This window comes from Ostrinia nubilalis, chromosome 8, assembly GCF_963855985.1.
Source record: "Ostrinia nubilalis chromosome 8, ilOstNubi1.1, whole genome shotgun sequence".
NCBI lineage: Eukaryota > Metazoa > Arthropoda > Insecta > Lepidoptera > Crambidae > Ostrinia > Ostrinia nubilalis.
The window spans coordinates 11667189-11686517 of NC_087095.1; the positions used below are offsets into that span (position 1 = coordinate 11667189).

The following is a 19329-nucleotide window of genomic DNA, read 5'->3' on the forward strand; positions in this document are numbered from 1 at the left end:
AAGTGAAGGCAAGTTACTGAGGATGTGGGTTATGACATCTGACAAACTATGGACAATTTGGTGTTTCACACGACACTATGTAATATTTTTAGATGGTATATTTCGTTTAATCACTATGGAGAAGAGGAGATTATTGCAAAAGGTTTGACTATGCATTCAATAAACTTCTGGTTTTCTCCATGTTTGTTCCAGATTCAGAATTTTTAAAATAACCAAATCAACATTACAACCAGCACCAAGGTATTACTTTTGTAGAATGAAATCGTAACTAACCTTGTCTGCAATTCCCGCAGCCTCAGGAGGCGTCAAGTGACCTTCCCATGCGTCGATAAGGAATAATATCGCTGGCGCTCCAATATCCATCGCTTGTCCTACAAATAAAAAAAACAACTTTAGAAATCAGATCATACCAACTGCTGATTGTTTAGGACACTAGTAGGCCAGTAGAATTAAACACAAAAATGAATTAAATCGGAAATAATTCTTACTAAAGATTTTAGTGCTTTAATGTGTGATGTATGTACTAACAAACCTTGTATTCGGTTCGGGTGTTTGATTATGGGCTTTTCGGAAGGGTAAGTCCTTTACGCGGTTTAACCGGTAAACCGAAAAAGCTCCCCTTTCGGAGGCCCCCACCACTTAAGCACAACTCCGTCGAAGTCGAAAACCTAGGAGAGTCTTAATGGGCAACCAATGAAGCCATTAAAGCAATAAAATGTTTTGTAGGAATTATTTCCAATTTAAAATCTAATTCTACTGGCCTATAGGGTTTTTCTTCGTTATATCAAATAAATCAGTCATTCGTAATCCCCAAATAGTAAAATTATGTATGTGTACTTACCGGTAATCCAACTGACGTGCGAGGAATATGTGCGACTGAGCCAGTTCGCGCTAACGCAGTTGTGTAGACCGAGGGCGTATAGGCCTAACTGAAAGGCAGCCATGTGTAATCCTCTGAAAAAATATTAAAAAAATGAATATTGAATTGAAAGAGATATTATATCTCAGCAAGACGTAGTGTGGGCCATCCTCCCACTAGGTGGACCGACGATCTGGTGAAGGTCGGTGGAGGTGCCTGGATGCAGGCGGCTCATGAGCGGTATTTGTGGAAATACTTAAATTCAAATTCAAATTCAAATTATTTATTGCATGTCACATGGGTAAGGGTTGACAAGAACATAATATTGAACATGTGACGCCCAGTGAAGGCGTTGCAAAAACTTAAAAATAACATTAAAATAGAGAATTATTTGTCAAACTAGAATAAAATTAAATAAACATTAAAATTACAAAATTAAATAAACATTAAAATTATAAAATTATACAATTACATTATTATTATTATTGTATAAACAAAGACAGACCATTACATAATATTTTCATTAAAAAATTCAGAGATGGAATAATAGCTTTTGAGAGTGAGAAACTTCTTTAATTGTTTTTCATATGATGATATTTTATCTATATTTTTAATTTCATTTGGGATGTGGTTATATATTTTTATTAACATTGAGTGTGGCGCGGAAGAGTATAATTAATTACTTAGGGGAGGCCTTTGTCCAGCAGTGGACGTCATTCAGCTGAAACGAATGATTGTACCCGTAAAATTGAATTTTCTCTCACCTGTGAGGTCCATGATGCTCCCTCGCGCAAGAGGTCTGCGTGAACAGGCTTGTACTGGACGAGCCTCCAGCTTTGAACAGCACTGACTTTGCTAACTCGAACATAAAGTGCGCGGACGCTTCTGACGGCTGATTTGGCACTGACGGGTAGAGTCTCTTGCCTTTGTATCTGTGAAACGAGCGTAGAAGTCAACGTATAGTAGTTGTACAGTGGGCCACAGTTTTAGCTACTTATTTTCCGTTTTTTCTCTCGCTCTCATCAAATGATGATTTTTTGCGATAGAACGAGACGACATGACCGGAAATGGGTAGCTGGAACCACAGATATAGATATACATAGATAACGCAAGTAACACGATCTGTATTAAAACCAAGCGTGCCGACTTTTTAATACCTACTGTGACGTCACAGCCAACATTTAGTGACGGGAAATCGTAATCGATTCAAAGATGCCGATGCCGCCGTTGCCCCAACGCACCGCTACGATCACAGAAATGGCATCGATTATCTGACAGACGAATGAGATACACAGACGAATGAGATACACAGACGAATGAGATATACAGACGAATGATATTAAACGAAATGTTTAAATAGATAATATTTTCATTGAATTTTAAATAAAAATGTATAATTCTAAAACAGATTGCTTATTATAATACATCGTTGCTGCGCGGGCATTTTTCGAGCCGCCAGTGTTGTCACACATAATTAATTTTTTTGATTCATTAATTTCATCCTGTTTAAGTTTATTTTGAGACAAAGTCACATGTAGTTTTCTTTTAAAAAACACAATTAAATAACTACAAATTAAAGGCTAATTTTAGACACGATCCCGTATTAATAAAAACTTAAAATAATATGTTATATTTACTTTAAATAGTGAATAACATACATTTTAAGTTTTTATAAAATATCAATATCTCGACAACGGTGCCTCGTAGATATTTTGTATTGCTCTTATAACATATCCAGCAATATATATTGTGATTATTTGGTCACAAAATTCTGATTTGTGGCAATGTTTTATAAAAATTATCAAAATCACGTACACTACTTGTATTCATTTCTCTACAATCTACAACATCATCAGCAGATCATTATTTCTTATAAGTATGTACACACATTATTATGTACTTTACTTTATTAGTACTTTTACATGAAAATACATACATAATATGTATAGTGGGGCATGCCGTTTTTTTTAACAATCTCTTCTTTTTTGAAGGTTCAAAACAGGTACTTTCAAAATGAATTGAACAAATGGTACTATGTTTTGTCGGAAACCAGTCTTTCCGTCCCGTAGCCGCGATCCATTTTTCTTTTAATATTGCATCTTGTGGGAAACTAGGAAAAAAAAAGAAATATAAATACTACAAATACACATTAATTACAATTACCTTAAAGGCCGGCAACGCACCTGTAACGCCCCTGGGTTTGCGGGTGTCTATGGGCGACGGTAATCACTTACCATCAGGTGATCCGTCTGCTCGTTTGCCTCCTATCACATAAAAAAAAAAAATAGAATATTTATTTATATATGAGAGTTTTTTTTTAAATAATGATTAGTATCATTCGTCTGTCCGATATCGATAAGAATCGATTATTGATTAAAGTAGTAGAACGAACAACACTAGTAGCAAAATTTGACAGACGAATGAGAAGTTGCGTGTACAACGAAGTCGAAGCGATGCGCGACAGTGGCGCTTGTTCGTTATACATCGCCTCTTAACACATAACGTCAGATCAAACGCTCAAAACAAACCCGGCAATGTATCGTAAAATTTTTTTGAATGGTAAGTTATAGGTTTTTAGGTACATTCTAGAAACCACAGCTTGGAATACTTAAAAAAATGTTTTAAAATGAATTAACACTTAATATAATATTAAAATAACTTACCCGTGATAGGAAATATGTCCTTGCCTTTGGGAGCTCGAAGTTTTTGGCTTATTGCAATTTATTATCACACATTGAGGCATTTTTCTAGTTTTCGCGGCCGGTCCGCATGCAACAACAGACGCGCGTGGACTGTAAGCAGCGGCAGCTCCTTCCGATGATTTATCGGGACCGGGACACGCGAAGTAGGTGCATTCGCGTTATCTAGGTATATCTATATCTGTGGCTGGAACTGTGGCCGATAGTACAAGGAAGACGACACCCCCGTACATTTAAACTCCAAGTGGTAGTTAAAGTTAGCAGTTTAATGTCATTTGGCCAACTAACTCATTATATTATAAATTACATTCTAAAATTTAGAATCTAAATGGTATGCTGATGTATAATTAGGAACATTGTAAAATTTCATCAAAATCCATTTAGTAGTTATTGCGTGTAAATTAGTTAGATTCTGACTGAGTTTGTTCCGGCGTTTCTTCTCAGCACTTGCCATATACACCGTGTTACTTTGCATTCTTGCCATATTCACAGAGATAAAAGTAGGGAACAATACCTATTATTTAAAATAAACAAGAGACTCCCATAAAGAAAGTACACTAAGATTTTAGTAAATTTGGTTTTTCAGTACAAATTGGAATAAACCAATTTTGTCTCGCACGTTCTACAGGTGCAAGTGGAATAAACCTAGTGGGCGTGGCCTAGTTCTTAATTTTATGGCTTTGGGTACCAGCCTTTTTATCCAGTCATAATAACTATTTTCAAATACTCTTCAGTTGATTTCAGATTTTCCTTTCTACTTTACGGGCTTAGGACCGTCAAAAATACGTAATAATTAATAGGGTTTCAATTAATTTACAACATTGTATCCTATTTTTACAAATTAATAAATTAAGTATGAAATGAAATCACCTTATTCACAATTAATTATTTATTCATAAGTTCCTACTTACAAAGTTTACGTACTGCGAAGTAAGTGTTCAAAGTGTCCTCCGTTCTGATGAAGGCACAGTCTAGCACGGCGAAGCGTAGGTTTTTCGCTTTAGTTTTCGCAACACATAAACGTTTTGTAGCACAGTTTCACTAAAACAATCCTTTCATGTATCGCGTTTACACTGTTTATCTCTTCTGCGCATACCAGTCGTTTCAAGTCACTCCAAAAATCCATTGGTGTCAGGTCCGAGGATCGTGGTGGCCAAGCTACTGGACCCCTCGTCCAATTCACTGTTCACCAAACGTATTATTCGCGCACTTGACGTCCTTATTGTGGGGGAGCACCATCCTGCTGGTAGTAGAGCATTTGGTGTAACGCTAAGGGTACGTCATCAAGCATTTCGTCTAAGACGTCTTGCAGAAACTCCAAGCACCATTTTGATTAAATTATTCGTTGTTTGAATACACTTCAGACATTTTTGTATTATTTAAAACGTGATTTGTGTTTGATGGATTTCTCAGTTTTTTACAAGTGTCAAAAAGACATTTTAAAGACAATAGATACTATAAAGACTGAATTTACTTATTAACCACATTTATTAGCAAACTTGAACATTAAAACATTTTGCATCAATATACGCGCGAAAATACCGAAAGTCAAGTGACAGATCGTAGTGAAGTGCACGAGTCATCGATTGAATAGTGATGGAATGCGTAGATTCGATTTAACCCGCTAACAACTCGGCCATCCTGCAACATCTTCGGTCCTCCGAAGATGACCTTTGGAGCAGCAGCGTCTGCAGGCTCCACCACCACCACGTCGCAGCGGTCCTCGTACATCACGCCTTGTCACCACGATGTCCAAGGAAGATGTCATCCCCTCTCAAGGAAGAGAGTGGCCTGATAGTGGCAAGGCCCCGAAGGCAACCACTGAGTTAGTGCTGGCAGGCCCCTAAGGCAAGCACGGAACTAATGCTGTTAGGCCCCTAAGGCAAGCACTAGACCAAGACTGTTAGGCCCCAAAGGCAATCATTGAACAGATGCTATTAGGCATGCTATTAGGCTCCGAAAGCAAGCACTGAACCAATGCTGTTAGACCCCTAAGGCAAACACTGAACCAATGCTGTTAGGCCTCTAAGGCAAACACTGAACCAATGCTGTTAGGCCCCTAAGGCAAACACTGAACCAATGCTGTTAGGCCCCTAAGGCAAACACTGAACCAATGCTGTTAGGCCCCTAAGGCAAACACTGAACCAATGCTGTTAGGCTCCGAAAGCAAGCATTATTGACTAGCACCATAAGGTCCCGATAGACAAGGCAATGTAAGAGAACACACGCTATGGAGGCCCCAAAGGCAAGCGTCATCATTCACATGAAGATAGTATTGTGTGAGGCTCCGAGAGCAAATTAAGGCAAAACACTGTGTAGGCCCCGGAAGCAAGTGTCAGCCACTACAACCAAGGTGAATTAAGGCTCCGAAAGCAGGTATCACTCGCTGTGTAGGCCCCGAAGGCAAGGAGTTAATAATTCACAGAATAGTGATATAGGGCTTCGAAAGCAAGCACAGTGTATACGCTGTAGAGGCCCCGTAGGCAAGCGTAGAAAAACAAATAATCTAAAATTAATTGTGTAATTAATCTTCACCAGATGAGGAACTTTTATATCTGTGTTCCTTGCTCTTACGACATCTACTTGCCTTGTGACCTAATTTGCCACAAACAAAACATTTTATATTTTTGTTGGAACTGACACTTCTCAATGCTGTCACAGGTTGGTCTTGTTCTACACTAGCATCTAAATTATTGATACTGGCCAAATATTGGAGAAGAGAGGCAGTGTCTCGGCACCCAGCTGACTTCGCACCAACTTCTAATAATTTGTTGCCAAGAGTACCAATGATGGCTTCCGTGATCACTTCATCACTTAATTGACATGACATACCTATTCCCAATTTATTGTAATAAAATTCTATAGGCTCTTCATTAGGCAACCGGACTCGATTCACTAAGTCCCTGATTTGTGATAATTTATTTTTAGTGAAAGGAAAAGCCTTTATTAATTTTTCCTTCCACTCAATCCAACTAATCTCATATGAGGCTTGTTGCTCATACCATCCCTTAGCATAACCACTCAACTTTGCAGTACAATTACAAATTAAGGTACGCTCATCCCAACCATGCATCTTAGCGGTGCTTTCTAAATTTCGAATCCAATGTTCTACAGAGACCGATGTAGTTTGTGGATTGAACTCAGGTATGAAGTCATTACGCCCCACATAACGCACAACTGGCTTTGATATTGCTTCACTAAAATTAGTCTTTGGCACCCATGCCACTGATGAAACAGAAACCGGCGGGGATGGTGTTGATTCATTATGATAATTACTTGTTTTCCGTAACTCTCTAATCAATCCCTCCAGGGCATCAATACGCTTGTCTTTATCCTTTAGATCTCTTTTATACTTCTTCTTTATTCTACCAGATGAAGAGGATGAACTTGAACTATGTGACCATTTACTGTGTTTTGACCGACCCATTATTACACAAGTAACCAAAACCAAAACACAAAAAATCACATGCACACAATTGTTATACTAACAGCACATATAGTTCAATAAAATGCAATCAAAAGTTAGTCACTACAATGACCATCATTCATTAGAAAAATGAAAATTAAGTTTTGTCAATATAAATTGTTCAAATCTTTTAAGTGTCCAACACACAATAAAACTCTGAAATAAGTTTATATTGCACACAAAATGTTCTGTACTGAATATACTAGTTCCACTGCACTTTAATGTTATTATTTAAAATAAAATTCAATAGTCCAAAATGATACAGCTCACCGATAAGCAGGAACAATGATTGCACCTTCAAGATGTGTTATTTATGCACATGCAACCCTTCACCTCAAGACCTTTTTAACAAGATCTATTGACTTTGAACAGGACAGCAGCTATTCCTGACCCTAAAATATTTCACCAACAAAACCAAAGTCACCACAGAAACTTGTCACAACATGCTTGTAGTAGTACTTTTTCACACATCAGTTTTGCATTCAATGTCACAGAAAACTATAAATACACACGTACTAGAACACTAAGTATGCCGTTTTCACTGAACAACATCCATTTAAGTAGAATGTACAAGAAATAAAGTACTTTTCATCAACTTGTAGGTAGCGTCCCATACACATTACACACTGAAACTCGCAACAGATCGTACAAATTAATATAGTTTAAGGGTACTGATCGCACTTCTGAACTCTATAAAGACTGAATTTACTTATTAACCACATTTATTAGCAAACTTGAACATTAAAACATTTTGCATCAATATACGCGCGAAAATACCGAAAGTCAAGTGACAGATCGTAGTGAAGTGCACGAGTCATCGATTGAATAGTGATGGAATGCGTAGATTCGATTTAACCCGCTAACAATACCTAGGTATTTAAAAATACAATAAAAAGTAAAAAAGTCTCCATCGCCATCGCCAACAAGTGATGTGCATGCGTTACGATAATTAGTGGTGTGTTTAACAGATTGTCGATAAAATAAAATACTCAAGATTAAAAAAAATTTTTTTCAGGCATTATTTTTTTACGGATTTGTGTTCAGTATCAGTAATATAGTAACCTCTGTAAATATGGCAAGAATGCAAAGTAACACCCTGTATTTGTCTCGAAGCGCTGGTAGGGCCCAAAAGATAAGGAGACATGTAAAGTGCCCCATAAGGGCTACCCTTTTTTTTATTATTTATATTTTGACGTTCATAAGTGCCACTTGTGGGCTAAACTGAATAAATGATTTTGATTTAAAAATAACATTCTGATCTGAAAAACTTCAGTAAAATTAGCAGAATAGTTAGAAGTAAGATAGGATAGGATATCAAAACTAGCCCGAGATTAAAAACACCCTTACCTAGAATCCTTCGGCCTGACTAACGGGGGGTGAGTAGGCGGCGGGTGGCTGCTATGGCTGGCGTGGCCACTGTGGCTAGTGTGGCTTGCATGGCCAGTGTGGCTAACGTGGCCACTGTGACTGGCATGGGCCCCGTGAGGAGCGTGGGACGAATGCGGGTGCGCCGGCGGCGACGGTCCACCGTCTGACACCACCATACGCTCCATGTCAGACACAAGAGCGCAGGGCGGCTGGATATCAAACAAACGAATGTCATAATATAGATGACCCACGCTGAACTGTCCCACCAAAGTCAATGACAGGGGGCGCTAGCATCGTTCAACTATATGGTTTCCAACGTGACAAAAATCGGAACCAGCGATCCGGTATTGACGGTGGCGCCCCACTGTCAATGTCATGCATAGGACAGTTCAGTATTTTGGAACTATAATAGACATGTTGACACCACCAATCAATTGACGTACTTTTTAAAACTGTCAAAACGAAACTCTCCCGTAGATTTTGTATGGCGCTACAAGCAAGTGACGTCACTATTTTGTCAACTCAATAAAACTACTTTTTTCAATTACAATGCGAGCAAAAATCATTATTTACAGGTAATTTAAAATCAATTATATTTTTAAGACCAGAATGAAGGGTCTTTTTAAAAAAGTTGTGGTTTCGAATTATTGGGGTATGGTGTCAAACTGTCTATTATTACTGACGGGATAGCTACCACCTATTTTGAATTTCCGATATTTCGGCACTGTTGCAAGTACCATTTAATATTTAATAATAGTGACCATGAAAGTTTAAAACAAAACAAAATTAAAACAGGTGTAAGCATTAGTTATACATATTGTTCCGTTTACGGACAAAAAATGATCAAAATTGCTCAATCTTTGAGATTAGGACAGTAAAAATATTTTATTCAATGAGGGTTATTGGCACCACTGGCAAGTGAGTAGACCTTATTCTACAGTTCCATCATCCTGTAGGCCTAGAATGCGCGCTGCGATAAGCGGTTATCACGCCATTTTATCGATTTTCCCATACATTTTGACGTCGATAGGAGTATATCACGGCGCCTGGTGAGCAAATGCTAGCACTCCTACCACTTCAGCGCTCAATTAGCGCCACTATCTTAGCCACTGGCGAGTGACAGGACTTTACTCTAAAATGACGGCAACTGGTGAGCATTAAAATGATAGCCCTCATTACAATTAATAAAATAAATCATCTTGATAATAAAGAAGTCCAATCAATACTCAAGCAATTGAGTGCATACCTGTGATGGCATATACGGCGCGGGATGACTTGGGTACGCGTTGGAGTTAGACGAAGTGTCCGCTCTATACGCAGCAAGTCGCGGGTTGTTCGTGTAATACATGCTGACCATCGGGCCTTTGGTCAGCTGGTGGATTTCGCGGTCTAGTAACTGTAAAAACGTTTTTAAAATTATAAAAACTAGCGACATTAATATGTAAGTTATGAATAATTATAACAAAACATAAAATTGTAACATCTTTATTCAACCAGGAATGCAATGTCCCACATTTTATATCTGACTGCATTTTGATGTAATTCGTTGTGGGTTCCAAACTTCCAAGACGATAAGCTAGTCGGCACTAGTCACACTTTACGATTATTTACCCAGGTTTTCATATCTGTTTACCTGGGTGAATTAATTTCTATGTGAACAAAGGCGACCGCTTTAGTCGACTCAATTCACCTAAAAAATGAAGCTAGGTGAAATGGTTCCAAGGTGAAATGAGGACACTAAAAATTTCACTTTTTTCACTCAGTTTATATCACCCAGGTGAACAAAGTGGAATAATCCACACTCAAATACGTATAACTTCAATGCAGCAATTGATAAATTACCTTGTTCATAATCCTGGCTAGTTTCACTGGGTCATCTTTGTAGAACGACAGCAGAGTAAGCGCTAACTCCCCTCGTTGTCTCCTCGTACCCTCACACAGCAAAGGATGATCTGCCTCCGACACGTTAGCCTTTAGTCCTAAAGCCGCTACTGCCGCTTCGAAACCTAACGCTTCGTCGGTTGGCAATCTTGACTGAAAACGAACACGACGTTATAAAACCATCGTCTTTAAAAAATAAAAAATATTGACATTAAACATAGTCATAAAATAATGTACGAGTTCGGTATACACTCGAAAAGATTTAACCGCCTCTGTGGTCTAGTGGTAAGACCACCTGCTTCAGACGCAGAGGTCCCGGGTTCGATTCCCAGTGGGGGCAGATTTTTCTGGTCGGTTTGGTTGGTGGTAGGGTTTGTTCTAAGTCCGCCTGGCTAGCTACCACCATCTTACCTAAAGTCTGTCGCCAAAACAACAATGTTAACAGCATTATTGTGTTCTGGCAGTTAGAGGTAAGATAGCCAGTTCCTCCGTGATTGAGGATTCCGGGTGAAGCTCGCTTTCACCTTCGGCCTGATCGTCACTTACTATCAGGTGAGATACAGGCCAAGAGCTTACTCGATGTGGATAATTTTTTTTTTCTAAAAAAAGTCATAATTTTCAATATACACTGGAAGTAAACCAAACTTACTGGATGTTTATTTTCTTTGTCAGTCGCTGATAACGCCAGCACGTCAAATAGGAAACTGGCCAACGCAATAGGCAGCAAAGCTGGCCCTCGGTTTCTGGAAAGAAATTAAAAATTAGACAAATATGTAATACAGTAAGTACATAATTCTAAATGTGCAAGAATGTGAAGGAGAATTTTCTGTGCCAAGGCCAAAAGTTGTGCGAGGCTGTGCGTATAAAATGTAGCTACAAATATGTAAGTTTGGCCAGTAGTTAGCGTTACTTGCCCAGTTTAACTACACTTTTTATCTTAGATGTCAGTGATTCCATATCGATAATAAATTCTAGATGGACTTGACTAGAGCACTAAACACACATCTTTTGTCTTAATTCGTGTTCTCCCTAACTTTTCACACGTTTCAACACGTTTGCTCCGCCTATCTACATTCCTAATTGGATAAACACGATTCGATCTCTCATGTGTAATGTCTGATAATATATTTAGCAACCATTGTACTCGAACAGCTTAAAGAAAACACCAAAAATAATAAATACGGCGCTAACACGGATAAATGGTGCTTTGTTATCATATTTATAACCTTTGACACGGCAATGCCACTTTTCACACGTTTCTATACGTTTTCTAAGTCTATCTACATTCCTAACTAAAAGTCTTAAGTTATTTAGTTTCTGCATATACACTTTTTTATAGCGCTTTTACACAACTTTACCTCAAAGCCCCATCCCTGAGTTGCTCAGCTTTCTCCCTGGCCAGTGCCAGTTGTTCGGCGCCGGTCGGCAGTTTCTTTAATAGCGCGACCAGCTCAGTCTCTTGGTTGTTGAGCTTCACCTCCAAAGCCTTGGTGCTGGCCGGTGGTCGCGCCATTTCTAACGCGAACAGACCCACGCGGAAAGCTAGTTCATGGTGTTCGCTGAACTCTGCTAACACCTGTGGGAAGATTTAATAAAGTTGTGTAGTGTGCTGCCCAATCAAACAATAAAGCAGTTGACATAATTATTATTTTTTCTAATCTTTTTATTATACAACTCCTTCAGTCTTTTTAGCCTAAACTTGGCAAAAAGCTTAGCCTACGTCAGTCGGCTAAGATAACGCCTTATAAGATGTGCTACTTGACTAGCAAATTTTATTAAGCGCAAATAACAAATTATCACATTAACGTCATGTATTTTTGAAAAAAATAGCAGACTATTTGTACCATCGGCAACCGTGTTAACTATACATTGCTTGTCATGTCGTCTCGTTCTATCGCAAAGAATCACCATTTGATTAAAGCGAGAGCAAAAACGAAAATGGATAGTTAACAGTGTGGTCGTGTGTACGTCAATAAGGCAACAATCAAAAACATATAATCATGATTTCCAATTTAAACTAAAAATAATGACTCACATCCTCAGGTTATTTAGTCTCTACTGCAGGAGCCACGATTCTAATGTTCTCAAAATGTTAAACAAAAAAGACATATTCATAAAATCAACTTACCGTGCAAAGGAAAGCGCACTTCGCCAATGTGGCAGACGCCAAGCACGACAGCCTGTGACTCGCGGCGCAGAGCCTCGGTGAAGGCGTGTGACGTCGCCGAGGCTTTCTGGGGTCGTGAGGTGGGATGGAAGCCACTGCTCCCAACGCTGGAGGCCTAAAGAAGACACAGAATTGTTAAAGTTTGTTTATGAGACAGGGGTATTAACCGATGAATGCCACGGTTCCTAATACCGAATGCCTACACAGAAAAGACCACTCGCTTTAAGAGACAGGTCAGTGAACCTATCGTCACCATTGTCAGATCATCCACAGCTCTCAAAGCTGAAGGTTTACATAAAACATTTATCATATAGGTTTGGTTTCTGAGACAAGACAGTAAATACGGCTCTACTGCAGGAATACAACTCTCAATTTATAAAAACCATATGGATTTCGGTGACTCCACATATCGTCATTGACTTGCTCCATAAATGGAGGATGGGGATTGTGACTTTTGTCTTCTACAAATCCTAGTTCAGTTTATAACACCTGATCTTAAGCGGCCGTAGCGACTTATCCTTCCTATACGAACAATGCACACGAATAATGGCCCCGCAACGAAATAATCAGAAAAATAAATAGGAGGAGTTCGGAGTGAAGGAGTTGGTACTTTACTCCGAACGCCTCCCTTATTGCAAAGTAGATGACAAGTGAAAAAAAACTTACCTAGCCAACAACTCTCTCGCCAGCCTAGCGCCCAAAGCGCAAGCCTCTCTCAAATGTCCATGGGCTTGCAATCCTTCGGCGCGGGCGAACGACACCTCCCACATGCATTCCCAGCTACCAGCTCCCGTGACGCCAGACGATGGACCCGCGCCGCTTGTGCCGGGACCCTAGAAGTGAAGTAAAAATTATTGTAATGTCCAGGTATTTTTTTTTTTTATGTAACAGGAGGCAAACGAGCAGACGGATCACCTGATGGTAAGTGATTACCGTCGCCCATAGACACCCGCAGACCCAGGGGCGTTACAGGTGCGTTGCCGGCCTTTAAGGTGAAGATACGCTCTCCTCTTGAAAGCTTGCAGGTCGTATCCGTCCGGAAACACCGCAGACGACAGTCCATTCCACAGTTTGGTTGTACGGGGCAGGAAGTTTCTAGAGAAACGTACTGGCGTTGGCAGTCGTTGAAACAAACGTTGGCAGTCGCCAACCATCTAAGGTGTAATTTCCATAACTGCAGCTTCGGTGTAGTTAAGGTAACACAGGGTGACAAACTTGTAAATGATACCTATACCAGCCGGGCTAGGATGCGCGCCGTGATAAAATCATCCTACTATCCTACTAATATTATAAATGTGAAAGTTTGGATGTCTGGATGTCTGGGTATTTGTTACTCTTTGACGCAAAAACTACTGAAGGGATTTTGATAAAACTTTGCAGTATTATTGTTTATAACCCAGAATAACATAATAGGCTATAATTTATGACGATCTGTGCTGTGACAAACAAAAGCTAGTCTAATATATAAAAATAAGTCGGGTTTTCCTCCCTGACGCTATAATTCCAGAATGCACGAACCGATTTCCACGGTTTTGCATTCGTTGGAAAGGTCTCGGGCTCCGTGAGGTTTATAGCAAAGAAAATTCGGGAAAAGGGGGTAAAACAGGATCCACGCGTACGAAGTCGCGGGCGGCCGCTAGTAATTGATAAAATCATATCGATGATTTTAGACGTCAAATGTGGATGTCAAATATAATTATCCCACGGGTAAAATCGATAAACGTCTATCATGGCGCGCATCCTAGACCTACAGGTTATTTAGATTTTTTTTAATAGGTATTACGATATTATTAGACAAAAGAAACTGAAAGGTCGGGTTAGTTGACCATTTGTAACTCGAAGAATGGCAAGATCGATTTTAATCATCTCCGATTTGTTGGATTCGTGTCCGCCCATAAAATCTAGGAAAAATTACGCTATAAAAACCACAACAACATTAAAAAAATTCACCATCATCATTATCATTTCAGCCATAGGACGTCCACTGCTGAACATAGGCCTTCCCCAATGCTTTCCATGTTGATTGGTAAAAAAAAATTATAGCCAAATAAATTACCATAGCACTGGAGCCTTCGCCAACGACCGCCCTCCTGGCGGCCGCGGAATCGTAAAAGTAGATGTTACACTCGTCGTCAGACACCGAGTCGTCGTTGGACACCCTTCGCTGGGCGTCGTCTGATGACACGGGCGGGGAACTCGATTCCTGAGAATCGGTGTCGCCGCCGCTTTGCTGCAGTATTTCTTCCTCGTTTTCACAGAAACCTAGAATATGTTGAAATGATAAAAGGGTTCAATTGTTTTTGTATGGAACATATCCACATGCTTGCGCTGAGAATTTAGGAAAAAATTACGAGCATATGGACATTTGGCCCGGTTTCAACCAAGGTGGACCAGAGCGGAGAAGTGGTTTGAATATCTAATTAACTAATCAGTATTCTTTATTTCCACTTCGCTCCGCACAGCTCTCCTCCACGCTGCGCTTCTCACCTATGTCAAATTCTATAGAAAAATCGGCCCGATGCTTTTCCGTTCTGTTCCGCTCCGCCATGGTGGAAACCGGGCCAACACAATAGTTCTATCCCCTATTTCATCAAAATTGTTTCAGTGAAAGAGTCATTTTGGTATGCATGATAACTCGTTATTTTAACTGCAATAGCTAATATCTTACCTTCAGATGAGACACTCGAATGATTTCCATCACTGGGTCCTGAATCGCGATTCGGTTCGCTTGGTCCTTCTCCAGAGCCACAAGGCTAAAAAAAGAGACATGTTTTTTTAAGTTTGTAGAAAGGTAAACCACCTATTTTGGAGTTTCCTAAGAAAATAAAACAAAAGACAGTTTAAAACGCTGATTATTTTCACCAAAAGAAAAAAAATTACCTCAGTAAATGATTTTTTTTTTCTGTTTTGCGTGACAGTAACCCAAATAATTATTATTGTCATGATCATTGATGATTTAGTAACTTACTTGACTTGAAGGCCCTGGAATGGCCAGGTCGACGTTGATTCTACTGTTCCTGTTTACCAGCGTGCGGTGTCCTTGCATCGACGGGTCAGGATTCGTGAGTCGGTAGCTCAGGGACATTTCATTGTTCAAAACTGCTTTTGAGGAGTTCACCTAAAATATGTGTTAAAAGTAGGTAACAATAGATCTTAAATATCTAGCGATAATGTGCTTGTAGAGCTGGATAATAACTATTACATTTAAAATGGTTATGCAAAATACCAATCAAGGAACATAGTGAAAGTTAACCTATACACGTTTTACACCGCAAGTAATAAAGAGACAATTAAATTGACTGTATTATGTACTCTTTTTGAGGCTTTTTGGAAACTAGGATACAGCAAACATTGATTTAAGAAGTTAGTAAACAGAGTCTGTTTAACAATGATGACCATGACCCAAACAGACTATTTCTTACACAATGTTCATAAAAATACTGACCTGATGCGCATCATTTTGCTTATCCGAATGTCGGAAGATAGTGAACGGGCTGTGATACAGAGGGTTCAAGTCTTTAGTGTAAGTCACTCCCGGGATCTGATAGTCGTCCCATTCCAGGAAGCAAGCTTCCATAGCGGGGTGGAATCCGGGAAACACTTCGTTCTCGCTGATTCCATTGATGTATGGAGGATGGGAATGGGCGCGCGACGCGTGTCTCGTATGCGAAGAACTGCCCATATGGTTGTTACGGTTTTTCGCCACCTGTTTAGGAAAAGATACGTCACTAATCTACCAATTCGTTGGTATTTTTACTAAGTTATTTTTTCGTACATGGCGTTTCGTGTAGTCTCGATATTTTTTCATAGAAGCAAAGCAAATACAAGTCAAGTAATTTTCTAGCTTCCGTTCCAGCTCTGTCGTCAGATTCAGACAGGCGATACAGAACTTAATGTTAACAAACGAACGAACGTACTGTCGCATGAAACCATAAAAAACATATGAGATAAACATAAAAACATTCCGCTCGTTTATCGAATCTGCATCGCCAAACTCCGATACACCATATAACTGCTTTTTCACCCTATTTTCGTGTCCCATCTCAATCGTAATACATGAACAAGTCAGCAAGTAAGATCTAATTTTATTAGCCACGGCTAATGGCGGGGTGAAAAAGAAATGACTGCGTGAAACGGTGCTACTTAATTACAACAAAACTTCAATAAATCTTTATTATAATTTGTTTTTTTCTTACTTTGTCGAGAACTTTCATGTGCCACTGCGTGAACTGCTCGTGTAAGGTGTCTCTCTCGTGCGGCGCCAGAGCCGGGTTCAGTGCAGCAAGACGCCATAACACGACCACCTGTATAATCAACATTTTATAATTTGCACCTGAACGAACGGTATTTATCACGAAATCGATAAACATTTCCTTTCTTCACTTTAATGTTAATTATAGTCACTGCCGAATAGTGTTGAAGAAAGCAAAATAAATACCCCAAACTGATACAAACTTGAAAAATTAAGATCCTCTGCTGGATCTAGTCCCATATAAACGAGATATCTTGGCCAATTGGAACGAATCTACTGTAACTAAAAGACTCAATGTTTACGGCTAAAGTGCCTCCGCTGCCCCCGATTGCTTTTGTGCTGTACCTCCATACTATGATCTGTGTGAGAGAGATAGGTAGATGTTTCTTACCTCATCACAGAGCGAAGAACACGCGTGTTGAGCTGACGAGTTGCCCCCGCTGCCGCCATGTTTACCGCCGCCGCCGGTGCCTCCCCACGCGACCAATGCTGCTTTTGTGCTGTACCACCATACTATGATCTGTGAAAGAGATGGGCATAGAGGCAAATATTTATTCAAATTCTTAATTAGTGTGTAGGCCTTTTTCAGGGCACTTATAAACGCCGGAATATAGCTTGCCCTACCACCACTTCGGGACAAGATATCGGTTGATGCTGAGAAGTGGAGAGAGTTTAAACTTAAGTACTGGATGAGAGACAAATATGAGTGGACAGTAAAAGATAGCATAAGTGGAATTATTTTCCCCACAAACGTTTTAATGTATATGACTAAGTTATTTTGGAGTTTGTTCCTTGCGTTTCAAACTTGCGTTGTTCTGTCGTCTGAAGCTGCTTTTGCTACAACCATAGGAGGCTAAGTTGATGAGAGCCAAGACTTTCTTATCTATACTAATATTATAAATGCAAAAGTAACTCTGTCTGCCTGTCTGTCTCTCTTTCACGCCTAAACCACTGAACCGATTTTGATAAAATTTGGCATAGAGATAGTTTAAGTCCCGGGAAAGGACATAGGATAGTTTTTATTCCGGTTTTTGAAACAGGGACGCGCGCGATAAAGTTTTTCTGTGACAGACAAAATTCCAGGCGGGCGAAGCCGCGGGCGGAAAGCTAGTAAGAAAATAAATAGAAGACTACAAAAATAAGATAATAACGCAAAGAGTATTGCGTTCAGAGCGACGAAATCATAAATACAGAGGCAATACAATATTTTAGTTACAATTATCAGACTTGGTATCTTACCTGTTCACACGCCATGACCTCCTCTGTGATGATCTCAAGTAGCGGTATAGCGTTCCTGTCGTTCCTTCTGAACATTTCCCTGACGATGGAGAGCAGATTCCACATGCCCTCGGGCTCGCGGCCTCGCAACGGTCTCAGTAACGACGACCATTCTGCCGCCGCGGGAGGCGCGCTTGTGCTAAGATAGTTCACATCGCTGAAAGACAATGTATTTGATATGAAAAATATTACGGTAAAACAGTAATATCAAAGTATGAATAGCCACGATAGCCGAACGGTGAATGGGTCGGACTGGTCGACTCGAGGTCCAAGGAACGCGGATTCGAATCCCACCGCCGCTCCACTATTGTGGTGAGCCCACTCGTAACACAAGCTTATTAAGCTTAACAACATAAAAAAATATATGTGCTTAACAAAATAGACCACTGGCACATTTCATAAAATGTATTGGAAGGATAAAGGGCCCTTTCAAATAAGACTTTGTGAGCCGGCCGTTTGTCGTCCGTTTGTCGTGGACCGCGTAATGATAACTGCATTGTAATAAAGATTATGTTACAGTTACCGTTTCTGCTGTCTACAAACGCAATTCTTACGTCTTGGTTAAAACGTCTAATTTGAAAGAGCCCTAAAGATACATAAAATAAAAATAAAGAAGTTAAAGTTCAATAAATACTCAAAGAAAAATCACCTAAACACTATAGGGGCTGGAACACAGAACTTGACTAATATCTTATTAATATTGTTGTGCAAAGTCTTCTCATCCAAGAACCATGACGTGTACTCGTAGGCAGACGCCCCAGCTGTGGGATCAGGCGCTCCACACGTGGTGTTTATAGTGTTTGGTTGGGCGGACAACAACTCGTCAAGGATACGCTGAGCCGTCGGCAGTACTTGCCGCGGCAACTCCGATATGAGGTATTGTGCGAACTTTTGCAACTGATCTCTTCGTAGTCTTTGCAATGATTCCGAAACTGGCGCTCTGAGGCATACTTGTGTTGGCTAGATGGAAAGAAAATACAAGAAATCGGTTTATTACTTATTCAAAAAACTACTCATATTAGTAATTACTCAAAACTATGCAATAGGTCATATGAATCACTGCATTAATAATACAATTTACCCGCACAGCATGATTTCAGGCTTCCTGTAAATTAATCACAATAAAATACATGAAAGATATTACTCACTATTCTCATGTACTTAATGTACTTACTAAATGTATCCTGTACAAACAAACTGCAACTATGTGCGAACACCAGTGTGCGGTCGATGAGCAGGTGCAATTACATGATGATATTCTTTGCCGGTCAAACGTCACTGCCACGTTGAACTGAGCTCTAGGCACAGTGAGAATAACTGTTGCAGATAAGTGGAAACCTAAAAAGTAGTTATTTCTTA

At 39.7% G+C, this 19329-nt stretch overlaps 1 protein-coding gene across 1 annotated transcript in view; it reads right to left on the bottom strand.

The window, feature by feature from the left end:
* The window catches only part of LOC135074230 (zinc finger SWIM domain-containing protein 8 homolog), a gene marked incomplete at its 5' end in the record, with an annotated part of 36297 nt that overhangs the window by 15551 nt on the left and 1417 nt on the right, over positions 1 to 19329 (bottom strand). Inside the window, 19 exons of the mRNA XM_063968524.1 lie at positions 274 to 371; positions 842 to 954; positions 1624 to 1791; positions 8372 to 8601; positions 9639 to 9788; positions 10235 to 10426; positions 10923 to 11016; positions 11632 to 11849; positions 12402 to 12555; positions 13107 to 13273; positions 14497 to 14702; positions 15109 to 15193; positions 15409 to 15558; positions 15886 to 16146; positions 16637 to 16744; positions 17084 to 17212; positions 17932 to 18127; positions 18620 to 18930; positions 19145 to 19308. Coding sequence (XP_063824594.1) covers positions 274 to 371; positions 842 to 954; positions 1624 to 1791; positions 8372 to 8601; positions 9639 to 9788; positions 10235 to 10426; positions 10923 to 11016; positions 11632 to 11849; positions 12402 to 12555; positions 13107 to 13273; positions 14497 to 14702; positions 15109 to 15193; positions 15409 to 15558; positions 15886 to 16146; positions 16637 to 16744; positions 17084 to 17212; positions 17932 to 18127; positions 18620 to 18930; positions 19145 to 19308 — 3194 coding nt within the window. The remainder of the gene's footprint in view (positions 1 to 273; positions 372 to 841; positions 955 to 1623; positions 1792 to 8371; positions 8602 to 9638; positions 9789 to 10234; positions 10427 to 10922; positions 11017 to 11631; positions 11850 to 12401; positions 12556 to 13106; positions 13274 to 14496; positions 14703 to 15108; positions 15194 to 15408; positions 15559 to 15885; positions 16147 to 16636; positions 16745 to 17083; positions 17213 to 17931; positions 18128 to 18619; positions 18931 to 19144; positions 19309 to 19329) is intronic.